This window comes from Scyliorhinus canicula, chromosome 9 (genome assembly GCF_902713615.1).
Source record: "Scyliorhinus canicula chromosome 9, sScyCan1.1, whole genome shotgun sequence".
NCBI lineage: Eukaryota > Metazoa > Chordata > Chondrichthyes > Carcharhiniformes > Scyliorhinidae > Scyliorhinus > Scyliorhinus canicula.
The window spans coordinates 127,543,395-127,561,800 of record NC_052154.1 but is presented as its reverse complement, the minus strand read 5'-3'; the positions used below and the strand labels follow the sequence as shown (position 1 = coordinate 127,561,800).

The 18,406-nt window shown below is 47.3% G+C and overlaps 1 protein-coding gene across 3 annotated transcripts in view; it reads right to left on the bottom strand.

Annotated features, from left to right (window-relative positions):
* cars1 (cysteinyl-tRNA synthetase 1) overlaps nt 1-18,406 on the bottom strand; it is a 130,764-nt gene that overhangs the window by 76,679 nt on the left and 35,679 nt on the right. For all 3 annotated transcript variants that reach the window (XM_038807524.1, XM_038807522.1, XM_038807523.1), the window contains 4 exons: nt 14,994-15,143; nt 11,904-12,044; nt 10,741-10,829; nt 6,998-7,119 (listed from right to left, as the gene is read on the bottom strand). In XM_038807524.1, coding sequence (XP_038663452.1) covers nt 6,998-7,119; nt 10,741-10,829; nt 11,904-12,044; nt 14,994-15,143 — 502 coding nt within the window. The remainder of the gene's footprint in view (nt 1-6,997; nt 7,120-10,740; nt 10,830-11,903; nt 12,045-14,993; nt 15,144-18,406) is intronic.

The window sequence follows — 18,406 nt, the reverse complement described above, 5'->3', positions numbered from 1 at the left end:
GGCCATATTTAATTTGTACCCTGAGAACCGGCTGAACTTCCTCAATGTTCCCAGTATATTTTCCATCCAGGCCAGTGGGTCCGACGCGTACAGGAGCAGGTCATCCGCATAGAGAGAAACCCTGTGTTCCACCCCCCCGCCCCAGTCATTCCCTTCCACCCCTTTGCAGCTCTCAGCTCAATTGCCAACGGCTCTATGGCCAGCGCGAACAGCAACAGGGAGAGTGGGCATCCCTATCTGGTCCCGCGCTGTAGTCTGAAATAATCTGACATTATCCTGTTCATCCTAACGCTAGCTTTTGGGGTCTGGTACAATAGTCTGACCCATTTAACCAGTCCCTCCCGAACCCAAACCGTCCCAGCACCTCCCACAAATAGCCCCACTCCACCCGGTCGAAGGCCTTCTCAGCGTCCATTGCCACCACTACCTCCACCTCCTTGCCCGTCGGGGGCATCATGATCACATTAAGCAATCTTCTCAAGTTAGCTGTCAGCTGCCTGCCTTTCACAAACCCTGTCTGATCGTCTCCAATCACCTCCGGTACGCAGTCCTCAATTCTAATCGGCAGGACCTTGGCCAGGAGCTTGGCATCCACATTGATCAGGGAGATTGGCCTGTATGACCTGCAGGATTCCGGGTCCTTGTCCCACTTCAATATCAGCGAGATGGTGGCTTGCGACATCGGCGGTGACAGGGTCCCTCTGTCCCTTGCCTCATTGATAACCCTCGTCAAGACCCGTCCCACTATCTCCGAGAACTTCTTGTAAAACTCTACTGGGTATCCATTCCGCCCCGGGGCTTTCCCCGACTGCATGGCCTTTAGGCCGCCCAATACCACCTCCGCTCTAATTGGGGCCCCCAGCCCGTCCACTAGTCCCCCGCCTACTTTTGGGAAGGTGAGCCCGTCCAGGAACCTTTTCATCTCCTCCGGGGTTCTGAAGCATACAGCTTACTATAAAAGTCCCGAAATACCTTATTCAGTCCTGCCGGGTCCTCCACTCTGCTCTCCTCCCCATCCACCACTCTACTTATTTCCCTGGCCGCCTCCCTCTTCCTGGGTTGCTGCGGTAGCAATCTGCTGGCCTTCTCCCCATGCTTATACACCACTCCCCTCGCCTTCCTAAGTTGTTCCACGGCCCTACTCGTGGATAGCACCCCCAGTCCCGCCTGCAATCTCCGTCTCTCCCCGAGTAGGCCCTCCCCTGGAGACCCCGCATGCTCCTCGTCTATCCGATAAATTTCCCTAACCAACCTGTCCATTTCTGCTCTGTCCACCCTGACCCTGTGAGCTCGAATTGAGATCAGATCCCCCCCTCACTACTGCCTTCAGCACCCCCCACAGGGTCGCTGCTGAAACCTCCCCCGTATCGTTCACCTGCAAGTAGTTTTGCATACACTTCCGAAGTCTCTCTCATATCCCCTCCTCCACCAACAATCCTACGTCTAACCTCCATTGCGGGCGTTGGTAATTCGCCCCCACCCGACCTGCAGGCCCACCCAGTGCGGGGCATGGTCCAAGATAGTGATTGCCGAATATTCCGGATTCTTTACCTCCCCTACACAGTCCCTGCTCAAGATAAAGAAGTCAATCCTAGAATATACTTTATGAACATGCGAGTAGAACGAGTAGCCCCTTCCCGTCGGCTGTCTGGCTCTCTATCGATCCTCTGCCCCCATTTGCTCCATTAACCCTTTCAGCTCCCTTGCCATTGCTGGGAGTCTACCCGTTCTGGGACATGACCGGTCTAGCCCCGGGTCGAGGACCGTATTAAAGTCCCCCCCCCCATTATCAACTTGCGTGAGTCTAGGTCCGGGATCTTCCCCAGCACTCTTTTGATAAAGTCAAAGTCGTCCCAGTTCGGAGCATAGATGTTCACCAGCACCACTCTCATCCCCTCCAGTTTGTCCCTTACCATAAGGAATCTGCCTCCGCCATCTGTGACTACACCCTCCGCCTCAAATTGAACCCGCTTATTGATCATAATTGCTACCCCCCTGGACTTAGAATCCAAGTCTGAGTGGAAGACCTGGCTGATCCAGCCCTTCCTTAGCATAGCCTGGTCAGACACTGTCAGATGTGTCTCCTACAACATAATTACGTCCGCCTTTAGAGCCCGCAAATGCACGAACACACGTGCCCTTTTAACTGGCCCATTTAGTCCCCCGACATCCAGGTGATCAGCCTGGTTGGGGGGCACAACCCCCCCCCCCAACGCCGGTCAGCCATAACCTTTCTTGGGCCTGTCCCCGGCCCATGCGCCGCGCCGCTCTTGGCTCGCCTCTTGACCGTCTCCACCCCCGACCTCCTCTCCATTACCTACTTCAGATCCCCCCCACGTCAGCAGAATACCACCCCCCCCCCCCCACTAGCCAATCTGCTAGCCCGGCGACTCATGGCTCCGGCGCCCACTTGTCTCACTCCCATTGTTTCCCCAACCTCATCCCCACTCCCCAGCACACCATCCCCCACTCCAACCCACTGGAGCAGTCTCACTAAGATGGGAAAGATCAAACAAGATGGAAACATCAAACAGCACCACGAGGCAGCTCCAGGTACAATGCAGTTCCAGCTGTGTACACAGAAAAGTGTTAACCCACGTCCCTTTCTGAGCATTAATAAAATACCACCGCAATAACCCAGTACCCGTACATCACCCATTCGAAACAAACATAAAAACCATAGACATAAATTAAACAAAAACCCCCAACCAACATCTTTAATCCCCATTGCTGACCGGCCACCCTTATGTTACAATACAGGCTCCCGCGCACTCAGAGAGCCCAACACAAGGTACCCACCCCAGCAGAAAAAAGCAACAAAAAAGGAAAAAGACCATACGAGAGGGGGGGGGGGAATCCCCTCCCCCCACACAGGCTAAAACTGCCCAAAAATACACCACATGGCACCTTTAAAGCAGTCGACCGGCAGTCCAGGCACAGTAGGCATCCCCTCAAACGGTAACTCTCGGACCCTAGCTTGCGTCCGTGTGTCCTTTTTTCGAGACCAGCCCGATCCTTCGCAAAGTCCATCGCTTCTTCGGGCTCGGAGAAGTAGTGGTGTTGACCCTGTTGCGTAACCCAAAGACGGGCCGGGAAGAGCAGACCAAACTTCACGTGCTTCTTGAATAACACCTCCTTAACTTGTTTAAAGGCTGCTCGCCGCCTGGTCACCTCCTGGCTTAGGTCCTGGTAGATGCGAAGAACACTGTTATACCACGTGCTGTTCTTAGCGCTCTTTGTCCACTGCAACGCCCGCTCCTTCTCCACAAACCTGAGGAACCTGATCACCATCGGACCGGGGGGGGGGGGGGGGGGGGAGGAGAACGCACCTGTCTCGCCTGCACTCTGTGTGCCCCCTCCAGCTTCGGCGGTCGCGGAAAGGCTTCAGCCCCCATCAGCTACATCATCAGGTCAGCCACAAACGCTGTGGCATCAGCTCCCTCAGCCCCCTCTGGAAGGCCGATGATACTCAGATTTTGTTTACGGGCTCTATTTTCCAGCTCCTCTACTCTGCCCAGCAGCCTTCTGTGTCTCTCCTTCAACCCATCGACTTCTAGCGCAGCAATCGTCTGCGCGTCCGCCTGCTCCTCCACCGCCTCTCCCAGCTCCTTAACTTTTTCGTCCTGGGCATCCAGTCTCTGGTTCAACTGATCCACTGCCTTCTGAGTGGGTCTAAGTTATCCCGCTTCAATGACTCAAAACTGCTTTTTATCACCTGCAGCATGTTTTCCAGCGCTTGCTAGATCACCGGGTCAGAGGTCTGTAGGTCTGCCATCTTTGCTCCTGGATCAGCTTCCCCTGCACCTTGCCGTTGTCCCTTTCTCTCCCGTCTTCGCTGCTTTCTGCTCTCCCGCGGTTCCATGCAGCTCTGCTCGCTCCTCAGCACCTCCTTGGCCGCCTTTCCAGCGCTCCACAGTCCCGCAAAACCGGGGAACCATGTCCTCAAATCCCGCCGGAGTGAGAGCCACCGAATGTGCGGCTCACTCACTCCTCACCGCCACTGGAAGCCTCGTTAGTTAGACATAATTAATGTGTGAGTCAATATAGTGAGTGCAGAGTCTAATCAACTATGAGGCATCACACGCAACCCTCCTCTCTTCTTGAATATGTCACAGGATGGTAACCAAGGATACAAGTTCTGGCAGATAGTTTGCCTTAGCCCAGAAACACAGATACAGCCATCACAACCCAGCTGAGATTAGTTAACTCCGTCCACAGCAATACTTGCTAGGTTTGAAAGACTCAGTGACTTTACGAATTCAGCATTTACTGAACAAACCACAAAATAATCAAGATGCTGCCTCTCTAGGTCAAAGATTGAAAACTGAAGGAGGATCCAAGAAAGTGCAAGCAGTTTGTGCACAGAATCCTCAAATCTCTTTACTCCCACCTCATTAAACGCAGCTTTTCCTAACCTTCATAACTCTTCAGATCTTTCACAAACCTTTTGTCCAATTAGACCATCTACACTAATGTCTATTCTCCTACTATTACCTCCTTGGGATCATCAAAGTCCAGCAGCAATCAAATCCCCTGTAACTTTGGGCTGGCCAGGTCATTCTGGAAATATTTATGCCTATTCTTCATCTCCAATCCAAATCTATTTCTTCACAATTGTACTCTTCTGACCATTGTCATATACCTGGCTGCATCAGAACACCCCCCTCCGAATACTGCATTTGACGGACTCCCATAAGCACCCATGAGATTATTTGCAAAACAAAAAGTGCATGGCACTGAACAGTGACTGCACTTCAAAAATAATTCAATGGCTATGAAATACCCGGGGATGTCATGAGGACATAACATACAACAGATATAACAAGATTATTTCTTTCTACAGTTTCACCAGAACCGCAGAAAATCCGCGCCATCCGTGCTCTCAAAACCAATCGCAACATCATCATTAAACCAGCAAAGGAGGGGCCACCGTCATACTGAACGGAACGGACTACTGCAAAGAAGTGTACCGACAACTCAACAACCAGGAACACTACAGACAGTTACCCGCAGGTCCGACCAAGGAACACACCCGCCAACTCAACTGACTGATCAAGACATTGGATCCAGACCTTCAGAGCACCCTACGTGCTCTCATCCCACGTACTTCCAGCGTTGGAGATCACCAGATACATCGATGACATTTGTTTCCTTTGGAGCAAAGCGAAGAATCACTGAAACGACTACACGATGACATCAATAAGTTCCATCCCACCATCAGACTCACCATGGACCTCTCTCCAGAATCGGTTGCATTCTTGGACACACTCATCTCCATCAAGGATGGTCACCTCCGCACATCGCTTTACCGCAAGCCGGTGGATAACCTCACGATGCTCCACTTTTCCAGCTTCCACCCTAAACACATTAATAAAGCTATCCCCTATGGACAAGCCCTCCGTATACACAGGATCTGCTCAGAGAACTAGTGTAACAGACATCTACAGACGCTGAAAGATGCCCTCGTATGAACGGGATAGGGTGCTCGACTCATCGATTGATACTTCCAACGCGCCACAGCAAAAAACGCACCTCAGAAGATCTCCTCAGAAGACAAACATGGGACACAACCAACAGAGTACCCTTCATCATCCAGTACTTTCCCAGAGCGGATAAACTACGACATCTTCTTCGCAGCCTTCAACACGTCATCGATGAAGACGAACATCTTGCCAAGGGTATCCCTACTAGCCTTCAAACAACCGCACAAACTCAAACAGACCATTATTTGCAGCAAACTACCCAGCCTTCACAACAGTGACCACAACACCACACAACCCTGCCATGGCAATCTCTGAAAGACGTGCCAGATCATTGACATGGGTACCACCATTACACGCGAGAACACCACTCACCAGGTACCTGGTACATACTCGTGCGACTCTGCCAAAGTTGTCTACCTCATACGCTGCAGGAAAGGATGTCCCGAATTGCGGTACATTGGCGAGACCATGCAGACTCGATGACAACGGATGAACGGACATCGCACGACAATCGCCAGGCAGGAACGTTCCCGTCCAGTTGGGGAACACTTCAGCAGTCAAGGGCATTCAACCTCTGATCTTCGAGTAAGCGTTCTCCAAGGCGGCCTTCAGGATGCCCGGCAACGCAGAACAGAAACTTATAGCCAAGTTCCGCACACATGAGTACGGCCTCAACCGGGACCTTGGATTCATGTCGCATTACATTCATCCCCAACCATCTGGCCTTGGCTTGCGAAATCCTACCAACTGTCCTGGCTTGAGACAATTCACACCTCTTTAACCTGTCATTATCTCTCTCTCCAGTTGCTCCATCTGGACCTGCAAAGACTCGCATTCAGAGTATCGTCTTGCATCATTGACTTTGTCTATGTATATGTTTCTGGAACCCACCTCTTCATTCACCTGAGGAAGGAATTGTGCTCCGAAAGCTAGTGATTCGAAACAAACCTGTTGTTCTTTAACCTGGTGTTGTAAGACTTCTTACTGTGCAGAAAAGTTACACTGCTGTTCTGACGATAAGAACTATACAAGCTCATCACCATAGGTACATTCAGATATCTGGAATATATCATCAGGCGAGCCTAAGAGTTTAAACTTCATACAATCTCTCAATTCCTACTTCAAAAAAGAACTGGGTGTTTTTTTTATTTGTTCCTGAGATGTGGGCTTCGCTGGCTGGGCCAGCATTTACCGCCCGTCCCTGAGAGCATTTAAGGGTCTGGAGTCACATGTAGGCCAGACCAGGTAAGGATGACATATTTCCTTCACTAAAGGGCATTAGCGAATGTTCTTTTTCCGACAATTGACAATAGTTTTTAATTCCAGATTTTTTAATTGAATTCAAATTTTACCATCTACCATGGTGGCTTTCGAACCCGGGCCCCCCCCGGCATGATTCTGGGTCTCTGTATTACTAGTCCAGCAACATTACCACTACGCCACTGCCTCGCCCAGGTATGTATGTGGATACATGAATTGACAAGTACATGTGTATCTGTTGCTAGAGTTCTCACCTTCTCCTTCATGAAGTGCTTTCTGGTCTCCAACAGCCTCAGGCACCAGTTTGGCATACGAGTGCTTTTCACTGCTGTCAAACTTTACTGTGTCGAAGTATACAGAACCATTGGAGACATAACTGGAGGAACACAAACCATGTACATTATTAAACATGAACAAAGCTATGTTACATAGTACCCAGGTGTTGATGCCCCAAGACTATTTAAATAATATTTCTTCAGAATAATCCATTGAAGCATGGTTCTCAATCACCAGTTCCCACCTACCCCCTTACACCTCCAGTTGCTTCTCTTCATTCAAACATTTGTCTCCAAAACTCCAAACTGTTGCGTACTGCCTTAAGGTTCCTTGTTCACTCAAACCTTCCCATTTCCCTTGCTTGGTGTTTGTAATAGGCAAATCATTCTTCATGATTTGGATCCAAATCCTTCCCTACAACTGCCCGATTCTTCTACTTTCATGATTCCATTCAACTCACTCTGCATATCAAATATCTCACCCACATCCATGGGCACTTCCTCAATTTCACCTTTGTGTGGCTAGTCACTTCTCGGAGTTCTATAATACCAGCCAGGCCAATTTCCACAACTTTATTATTTCTATTATTACCCAAAATTTGTTTTCTCTATTACCTCCACTTTAGTCCTCAATCCTAGTAAAAAAAAATTGCCCTTCAATATCTCGAGTTTCCTCACCTATCTCTATTCACCCTCTCTTCCGTCAAGACTTATTTTTCTAAGATCATCTGCTGTATTCTCCAATTCCTCAGCCGCCTGTTTCTCTGCTGCGCACCGCTCGCTGGTGACAGGATTCTCTACTCCTCCCGCTTTTCCACGGGATCTCACATTGAAGCTATCCACGCCATGAAACCTGGGGATGCGCTGCTAGTGGGGAAAATGAATCACAATGGCAGGAGAATTCTGGCCCATTTGGGAAGTTCAAGGAAAACTTCTAACTCGCGTTACAGAGCATCTCCTCTGCACTCATCTTTTTAAAAATAAATTTAGAGTACCCAATTATTCTTATTTTTTTTCCAATTAAGGGGCAATTTAGTGTGGCCAATCCACCTCACCTGCACATCTTTGGGTTGTGGGGGTGAAACCCACGCAGACATGGGGAGAATGTGCAAACTCCACACGGACAGTGACCCAGGGCCAGGATTCGAACCAGGGTCCTCAGCGCCGTAGGCTGCAGTGCTAATCACTGAGCCTTGTGCCGCCCTCCTCTGCACTCATCTTGTCTGCTTCCACTGCATCCTTTTGCAGAACTTCTCTTCCATTGTCCTCTGAAGTGACGTCCTCACATCTGACATGAGTTGTTAGGAGTCCATAGACTGTCCTTGTTCTCCCGTGCGGTGCCACCCCAGTGGCTTCTGCATGGTTGGTGGAAGGTGCTGACTTTCAATGCAGGAGACTGCAGATAGGTTGTAACAGGGATAGGAGGTTGAATTCTATCATTCTGAGGGAAGATAGAAAGTTCATGATCCATGAACCAACTTCCAATCTCCTGGCGCGATGCTTTAGCAAACCAATTGTCTATTGTTGAACTGACTGCTGTCTGCAGCCATGATGGTAGCATTCTAAGCTTGACAACAGGGAGGTTGTACAACTTCAATCTGAGCTTTGTATGGTTTATTTTTTGGAATGCTATATGCAGTTTTGGTCTCCATAACCAAGGAATTATATATTGCATTGAAGACAGTATAGAAAAAGTTTACTATATTGGTTCCTGCGATGAGAGACTGAATTGATTGGGCCGATAATCTTTCGAGTTTAGAAGAATGCAAGATAATCTCATTGAAACATAAGATTATGAAAGAGCTCAACAGGGTAGATATTCAGATGTTGTTTCCACCTACCCTGCACATCTTTGGGATGTAGACATGGGCAAACTCTGTACAGACAGTGATCCGGGGCCGGGATTGAACCCGGATCCTCGGCGCCATGAGGCAGCAGTGCTAACCACTGTGCCACCGTGCCGCCCTTCTGCTCCTATTACTTATATTATGCCCTCTCTTTGATTCACTGGCTAGAGAATCTAGAACAAGGGGGCACAGTTTCAGGATAATGGGCTGAGCATTTAGGACGGAGATGAGACTTCTTCACTGAAAGGGTCATGAAGCTTTGGAATTCTCTACCCCAATAGCATTCCGAATGCGCCATTATTGAATAAATCTTGGCTGAGATGGACATATTTTTGGTCTCCCAGAGAAACAAGGGATATGGGGGCAGGAACATGGAGTTGAAGTTCAAGATCAGTCAGGTTCATATGACAGAGCAGGCTTAACGTCTCTTATGTCTTTTCCTGCTCCTATTTATTTTTAAAAAACATATTTAAAGTACACAATTATTTTCTTCCCTCAATTACGGGGCAATTTAGCGTGGCCATTCCATCTATCCTGCGCACCGTTGGGATGTGGGGATGAGACCCAGGTAGACACGGGGAGAATGTGCAAACTCCACACGACAGTGACCCCGGGGCCGGGATCGAACCCAGGTCCTCAGCGCCATAGGTAGCTAACCACTGCGCCACTATGCCGCCCTGCTGCCCCTATTTCTTATGTTATGCCCTCCCTTTAAGTAATTTATACAATTCACCTTGGATGTCATTACTGAATTTGCACCCATCATCTTTTCAGGCAGTGCATTCCAGATCAGAACAACTCCCTGTGTTAAAAAAAAATATTTCCTTATGTTTCCTCTGGTTGTTTTTCCACATTAAATTTGTGTCCTCTGGTTATTGACCCTTCTGCCACTGGTAACAGTTTTGCCTTATTTACACGATCAGAACCATTCATAATCTTGAACACCTTCATCAAAATCTTCTCATAACCTTCGAAGAAGAATAACCCCAAAATTCTCCAGCCTCTTCACAGAACTGATATCCTTCACCCCGGTAGCAAATTCTGGTGAATCTTTACTGCACCCTCTCCACAGTGTTGACATCCTATCTAAAATATAGTGCCTGGAATTGAATACAACACACTCACTGGGCATAACCGGTTTTTCTTTTAATAAAGTGGAGCATAACTTCTTTTCTTTTGTACTCTATTCCTCTATTAATAATGCCAAGGATCCTGGAAGCCTTCTAAATTTGTCTGGCCACCTTCAAAGATTTGTGTTTGTACATTCTCAAACATCTCACTGCACCTGCACTTCCTTTAGAATTGTACCATTTAGTTTATATTGCCTCTTTTCATTCTTCCTACCACAATGCATCAGTTTAGACTTCTCTGCGTTAAATGTAATCCACCACGAGTCCACCTGTTTATGTACACATGACGTCTGTTCCTATCCTCTTCATTGTTTACTACATTATAAAGTTTTGTATTATCTGCATACGTTGAAATTATGCGCTGTACACTCAAGTCTATAGCATTGATATTAACATAAAAATCTCTCCAACCTCATTCTTTTTCCACTATCTGGAACTGACCCCAAATTGTGAAGCACATTGGGATGTTCTGTATAGTAAAGTCACTATATCATAATAAATACATTTTAAGCCTAAATTTAATCACTTTATATCATGCTTGCTCACTGTTTACCCAATCTGGCTTCACAATTACAATTTGCGTCCATGTAATAGCTCAAATTGAATTTGTTATGTTTTACAGAAAGATGCAACTGTGGCCTGAGTAAAGGTTGACCCCAGATTATACCTTCACTCACTGTAATTACTGTATTTTATACATCAAACGAACACAGTGTTGGACAAACTGTCAATGACAAGCACTTACCCATAACCGTTGTCAACCACCTTCTTAACAAACTGTACAATCTCAGGAACGTATTCACTCACTCGAGTTAAAACATCTGCAGGCAAAACCTACAGAGAAACAAAAGAGAATGAGAAAATACTGTGTTGTGCATGAAGAATGGGCATCCATAACATGAAGCTGAAAAATAGAAAGAAAAGGGAAAAACATCACACCTTGTACATGAGGAGCAGGATGTACCAAACAGACTGTTCAGCTCCGACACTTAATGGCGTGTAGGTGGTCCTGACAGGAGTAGCATGATAAAAAGCTACCCAATAGAATCTTCGTACATCAATAACAACTTGTATTTATAGAACACCTTTAACCTAATGAAATGTTCCAAGGTATTTCACATCAGAATTATAAAACTGTGTGACACTGAGCCACATAAGGAGATATTAGGTCAGATGGTCAAAAGCTTGATTAAAAAGGGAGATTTTAGGAGTGTCTAAAATGAGGAAATTAAGGTGGGGGGGGGGGGGGGGGTAACAAGAGATGTAGGGAGGGAATTCCAGAACTTGGGGTATAGGCAACTGAAGGCATGGCCCCCACCAATGGTGTAGCAATTAAAATTGGGGATGCACAAGAGACCAGTATTAAAGGAGAAAAATGTATATGAAGCATTGGTCCCAATATCATGTTTGTGTGTTCCATGGTATATTAAAACCAGAGAATTTGCAGCAGTTAAAACTCATCAATGTACTGTTTTCCAAAATATAACCTACCCTTAATTCCAAGTTGCTTAATTCATGTTATTAAAGATTCAACTTCACACTGTTTAATTCAATTTAATTTGGACATTCTGAATTCTCCCTCAGTGTGCCTGAACAGGCGCCGGAATGTGGCGACTGCAGGCTTTTCAGAGTAACTTCATTGCAGTGTTAATGTAAGTCTACTGGTGACAATAAAGGTTATTTTATTTTTTTTAGTGCAAAGTGCTGAAACTAATAGACTGTATTTTAGAATTCTTTAATGGCTCCAATGGTTTCAAATCTGACTATTACAACATTCCACTGAATGGTTTGCACCTGTCCATTGCAACACAATGAGTGACTTTAGTCTCCTTTGATTAAAAGCAAAAGTATCCTGGTGCGCAAAATAAATGTTAGCAACCGACCTTGACTACAACTACAGTGACTTACGTTGAGTGCATCCATGTCTTTGTGATATTCCCCCTCCCAGTACTTGGGAAGAGTAGAAAAGATGGAATTGTCAGCCACTTGACTGCCAAACTGTACATCCAGCCAATCAGACAACATGTCCTTTGCTTCATTCAGCAGCACCTGTAAAATAATATTGTTGCATGAATTGGGACATAGAGACACGCATACAAATCAATAGATGCTGCATTGTTATGCTATGACCTTTTAAAAGGTCAGATCATATCATAAATAAAGTGTATAGTTCTGGCCATCTAATTATGTGGAGGTACAGATAGAAGTAGATAGTCTTGTGGCAATGTGGATAGCATCCCTGCCTCAGAGCCAGAAGCTCAGTGTTTGGGACCCATCCCAGGAATTTATAGCCGTAGCATAGCCAAAAAGGTTGAGTATCATCTTGCAAATCCGTCCAACGCCCGCCAATGGCAGACAGCAAGAGTGGGAGAGATTCTTGGTCAGCCATGTGATGGAAAGAAAATTGGAGCCTCTCTCCAAAGATCATAGCTCCAGACTAAAACATGCATGAAAAAGTGCATGTTGCCAGAGCAACACACACTCCATGAGTAAACTGCAGCACATTAGGAATACATGAAGCAAAGAAGATATCAAGTTTTCAGTAATTTAAGTAATGCAGGAGAATTAATAAAATTCGTTTAAAAAAAAAACATTTTTTAATCGCTTATTGTCACAACTAGGCTTCAAATGAAGTTACTGTGAAAAGCCCCATTCCAGCGCCTGTTCAGGGAGGCTGGTACAGTAATTGAACCCGCACTGCTGGTCTGCTTTAAAAGCCAGCTATTTAGCCCTGTGCTAAACCAGCTCATTTTAGAGCACTGAATTGAACATTTTATGAAAAGAATTTATAACACCGATTTGGGGAAATTATTAACAGCAGTGAAAGATCAAATGCCAGGGAACACAAGTTAAAATAGAAAGAATAAGGGACATTAGGTGGACACTTTCAGAGACAGTGCCAGAGTGTGAAATTAGTTATTAAGCAAAATCACTGAAGTTGACAGTACAATTCTGGGCGGCATGGTAGCAGAGTGGTTAGCACTGTTGCTTCACAACACCAGGGTCTCAGGTTCGATTCCCGGGTCTGCACTGCGCCACCGTGCTGCCCATCTTTTTGACTCAGGCGGCGTGAGACTGACAAAGCCCCCAATCCAGCGGCGAAGTGCAAACGGAGAGGAGCGAAGGAAGACACACTCTTTTTACGGCACCCGCAGGTGAGTTTAAAGGGACCATTGATAGGAAGATGGTAAGTCTATTAGTTAAGTGGATGGGATGTTAGGGGTATGGGAAGTGCGTGTTCTTAGAGTTGGGCGGGGGGAGGGAGAAGAGGGAGACATCCAGTTGAGGTCCGGGGGAGTTCAGTTGAGGTCGAGGGGAGTTCAGTTGAGGTCAAGCCGAGGAGGGAGGTCATGCCGAGGAGGTGTGTCAGGTCGAGGAGGGGTCAGGTTGAGGAGGGGTCAGGTAGAGGGGGATGTCAGGTCGATGGGGTAGATCAGGTTGGGGGGGTTGGGGTCAGGGAGATTGTCAGTGCGGGGGAGATCTTCTGCCCTGCCCACCACAAGATCGACACGGCCAGGACGTGGACCATGTAAAAGTCCTTTGAGCTCTGGCGGGAATTTCCGGTCGCTGAGCGGGAGCGGCCGGAGAATTGCGCCCTAGAGTTCCAATCTTTTACCATCCTTTGCGTGATGAAATGTTTGATTGATTGATATTTATTGACACATGTACCAAAGCACAGTGAAAAGTATTTTTCTGTGGCCAAGGGAATGTACACGGTAAACAAAAGAATAATCGACAGAGTACATTGACAGTGGTGTATCAACAAATAGTGACTGGTTACAGTGCGGAACAAGGCCAAACAAGAGCAGCATAGGGCGTTGTGAATAGTGTTCTTACAGGGAACAGATCAGTTCAAGGGAGAGTTTTGAGGAGTCTAGTAACTGTAGCGTCTCCTAATTGCACTCCTAAAAGAGATGGCTCTAATTTTTTGACTATGTAATTGATTGTGTAATCAATCGCTCCTCATAATGTAACTCTTGGCGCAGGATTCTCCGACCCCCTGCCGGTTTGGAGAATCCCCGGGGGGGGGGGGACAAGTTCTATGCCAGTCCCGCCGGTGTAGATTAGACTAGGTCCCTTACCGGCAGGACCTGGCGGCGCGGGTGGGTTCTGGGGTCCCGGGGGCAATCTGGCCCCGGGAGGTTACCCACGGTGGCCTGGCCCGCGATTGGGGCCCACTGATCCGCGGGCAGGTCTGTGCTGTGGGGGAACTCTTTTCCAATGCGCGGCCGTGTCAGCCTCCACGATGGCTGACACGTAGGTGAAACTCCCCCGGAGCATGCGCGGGGATGACGTCAGCAGCCGCTGACGCTCCCGCGCATGCGCGGACTCGCACCGGCTGGCGGAGTCCCTTCGGCCCCGGCTGGCGTGGCGCTAAAGGCTTTCCATGCCAGCCGGCAGGGTGCAAACCACTCTGGTGCCGGCCTAGCCCCTGAAGGTGCGGAGGATTCCGCCCCTTTGGGGCGGGCCGACGCCGGAGTGGTTCACGCCACTATGTCCCGCCGGGACCCCCCGCCCCTCCGGGTACGGGAGAATCCTGCCCTTGGTGTCTGTAGGCCGAGTGAAATACACCACCCTTCTCTTCCTTACACCTTATTGTGTTGGCATCAAAAATCATTGCACAAATTTATTCCTTTCCCCCACCTCAAAACTGGGAAATTGTTCATCTACCTCTACCTTCCCTTTGTTCTATACTTTTTAAAATCCAAGTTTGGAACCACCTAGCAGTTATTTTGATTTCTCTCTCACCTCTCCTATTCTTTTCAAAGTATTAGTACATTATGGATCCTGGCCTTAAAAGAAATGTCTGAATATAAAACCATATTTAAATCAAGTTTATGAATAACGAGCCTTAAGTAGAGTTGAAGCTCAGAATCCTTTGAAACAGCCCAATGTCTACCAGTTTAACTAGAACAATTCACAATTCTACCCAGTGCATCTCAGGTGTGTCTCAGATCTTGTCAATGTCAAACAACTGCCTCCTTCGCGGAGACATACCTTAGCTCGGTTGCCTATCTCTTCGCTGGAAAACGCCTGCTGCATTGCCTCCTCCAGGGATTTGAGGGATGACTCAACTGCTTGATTAATCCTCTGCAGCATCTGCTTCTTGTCTGGGTCAGTGGTTTCAGCAAGTTTCACAGAAAAATACTGGAATAAGGCAAACAAAGCAAGAGACAATTCAGAGCAGGCAATAATTTCAATGAACAGTCACCAACATTAGAAAGAATCCAGCAAAAGTCAAATTTTTGGTGTCTGTCATTAATCCATCCCCTCAAAAAGATTGACAGAAAAGAAAAAAAAACAATTCATTCCGAGAATCAACTAACAGATAACAGCTCTCTAAATTCTACATTATTTCCATGTACATGTTACAGTATTAAACACAGTTAAGGTTTGTTATGGGCAAGCAAATAAAAGCACAACTTCCTACTATTACGATACTTCTCTTCCTCTACCCCACCTGCATCCAAATTATATCGAGACTGAACTTTCCAATTTTCATCAAGGCAAAATGCTCGCGCCAAAACTGGATTGAAGTTACATTCACCACTGCCCCTTCATAAATCAATCTCTTCTTACAGTCTTGTCCTTCCTTTTTTTTCTAAATTTTTTTTTTTTTTACAAATATGTATCAAAGCAGGTTACAGCAAATAAACACCCTGGGAAACATACTTCCCAACAATTAACTATGCAGTCTGTACAGATTTCTCCCCTTTTTCAACCTCCCTTCCCGCCACCCGCCACCACCCACCCCCTGCGACGAACAGCTCCTCAAACACGGTCACAAACATCCCCCATCTTTTCTCAAATTCCACTGCTGAGTCCCTTAACCCGTACTTTATCTTCTCTAACCACACTTTATCCTCTCTATTCACAGGAAGTCGTACAGGTCACCCAACCAAGCTGCTACCCCCGGTAGCAGCTCATCCTTGCAGAAGAGGAGGTCCCGTTTACCCTACACAGTGCCTCACTCCATACTCCCTAATTGATCTCCCCTCCCAACTGTACTTCCAATTATTCCTTGATCTTCACCACCCGCTCACCTCCCTGCTGCCCCAGCCACTTGTACATATCCCCAGTTCTTCCCTCCCCTGCCACATCCAGAAGCAGCAGTCGCTCCAGCAGGGTGTATCATGGCATCCTAGTGAGCCCCCTCCCTCCAGACATTTCGCGCAAAGTCCCTAACCTGCAGATACCTGAACTCACTATCCCTCGGCAGCTCTACCCTCTCACTTAGCTCCTCCAGACTGGCGAACCCTTCCTCCAAATACAAATCCCCCACCTTGACCAGCCCCACTTCCCTCCACCTCCTGCATACACTATCCATCCCCCCAGCTCAAACCCATGATTTTCGCACAGCTGCGTTAGCACCGACATCCCTTCCATCCTAAAATGCCTCCTTAGCTGATTCCATATATTCACCGTGGACTGCACCACTGGGCTCCCTGAATACCTACTCGGAGTCATTGGTATCGCTGCAGTCACCATAGTCCTCAAACTAGACCCGTTACAAGATTCCTCCTCCATCCAAACCCACTTTACTCCTTCTCCTTCCCACGACCTCCGCACCTTGTCCACATTCGCCGCTCAATAATAATGAAGCAAGTTCGGTGGCAACGCCAACTACCCCTGCTGCCTCTGGAGCAGGGTCCTCCCCACCCTCAGCACCTTCCCCACCCATACAAAGTCCTAGACGATTGTGTCCACTTTCCGAAAAAAAGGCTTTTGATATAAAGATCGGGAGAGCCTGAAAGATAAACAACAACCTCGGCAGAATATTCATTTTCACCACTTGGACCCCCTCCGCTAACGTTAAGTGCAGTGTATCCCACCTCTTAAGACCCTCCATGGCCTCCTCCACCAGCTTTGTTAAGTTCCATTTACGGAATCCCATCCATTCCCTCGCTATCTGAATCGCCAAATACCTAAACCTATCCCTCGCTACCGTAAATGGCATCCCCCCAAAATTAGCCCGCTATGCCAGCTCATTCACCGGGAATACCTCGCTTTTCCCTAAATTTAGTTTGTACCCAGAGAACTCTCCAAACCCCCCACAACAGGCCCATAATTCTTCCCATACTCGTCAACGGATCCAAAACATACAGCAAGAGGTCAGTGGCATAGAGTGACACCCGATGCTCCCTCTGTCCCCTCATAATCCCCCGCCAGTCCGCCGAGCCCCTGAGAGCCATCGCCAAAAGCTCTATGGCCAATGCAAACAGCAACGGCGACAGTGGCCATCCCTGCCTTGTATCCCTGTGCGGTATTGTGTGAAGCAAATAATGGCATGATGGGAAAACTAGTCAAGTCTTCTTGGTACAATTGAATTTAAACCTAAGGCACAGATACAAAATACACAGATACAGCCGAGGTCAACATGACCTGAGAACTGGGTGACTCTGAAATTCTAAGATAAGGCTTGTTCGTCATGAACCTCAGTCTCAATAACTACCAAGCTGAAAAGCTGTCTCTTCCTGTTCGTAAACAAATTTGTCCCTTTCTTAAAACAAAGACAAGATAATGATATGAAACTCCATTCCCCTAAAGGCCAGCAAGGTGACGCCATTGTAACGATTATTACTTATGTTTTACTTTCGATTAAATTCCTAACCAAGTTGTATTCATGTTATCTTGATCCTATAATGTATAAAAATCGCCTTATTCTTCTGTAATATCGCAGACTTGGGACGGACTCAGCAGTTTGTATTTGACTGCCTTCCGACTTCAAGTCTCAGCCATACTGCTAGCAGTCAGTTCTAATTCGTAAATAAAGTTCAGTTTTGCTTACCTAATGAATGCTGTTTGAATTTCTCTATCACAGTCAAGAAGCGGGGAAAATATTGAATACGACACCTGTGTAGGTTAAAACTTTGTGAGCTCATATCATTCGTCCTCACCCTCGCTCTTGGTGCCACATACAGCAACCACAGCCATGCCACAAACCTCGACCCAAACCCAAACCTTCCCAGAAGGTCAAACAAGTACCGCCACTCCACCCGATTAAATGCCTTCTCTGCGTCCATGGACAGCACCACCTCCAGTATCAGAGCCCCCAACGGATTAATCACCACATTCAACAACTGTCTTATATTACTCGCAAGCTGCCTGCCCTTCACAAAGCCTGTTACAATCTTCTGCAACCACCCCCGGGATACAATCCTCCATCCTCCCTGCCAACAGCTTAACTAATACTTTCACATCCGTGTTCAATAGTGATATGGGTCTATATGACCCACATTCCACTTGATCCTTCCCCTTTTTTAAGTTTAGTGTGATTACTACCTGCATCATCGTCTCCGGCAACTCCCCTTCTCCAGTGTTTCATTAAATACCCCCCACAGATGTGGTGCCAGGTCTGCCACAAATTCCATATAAAATTTTGCTGGGTACCCATCCGGCCCAGGGGTCTT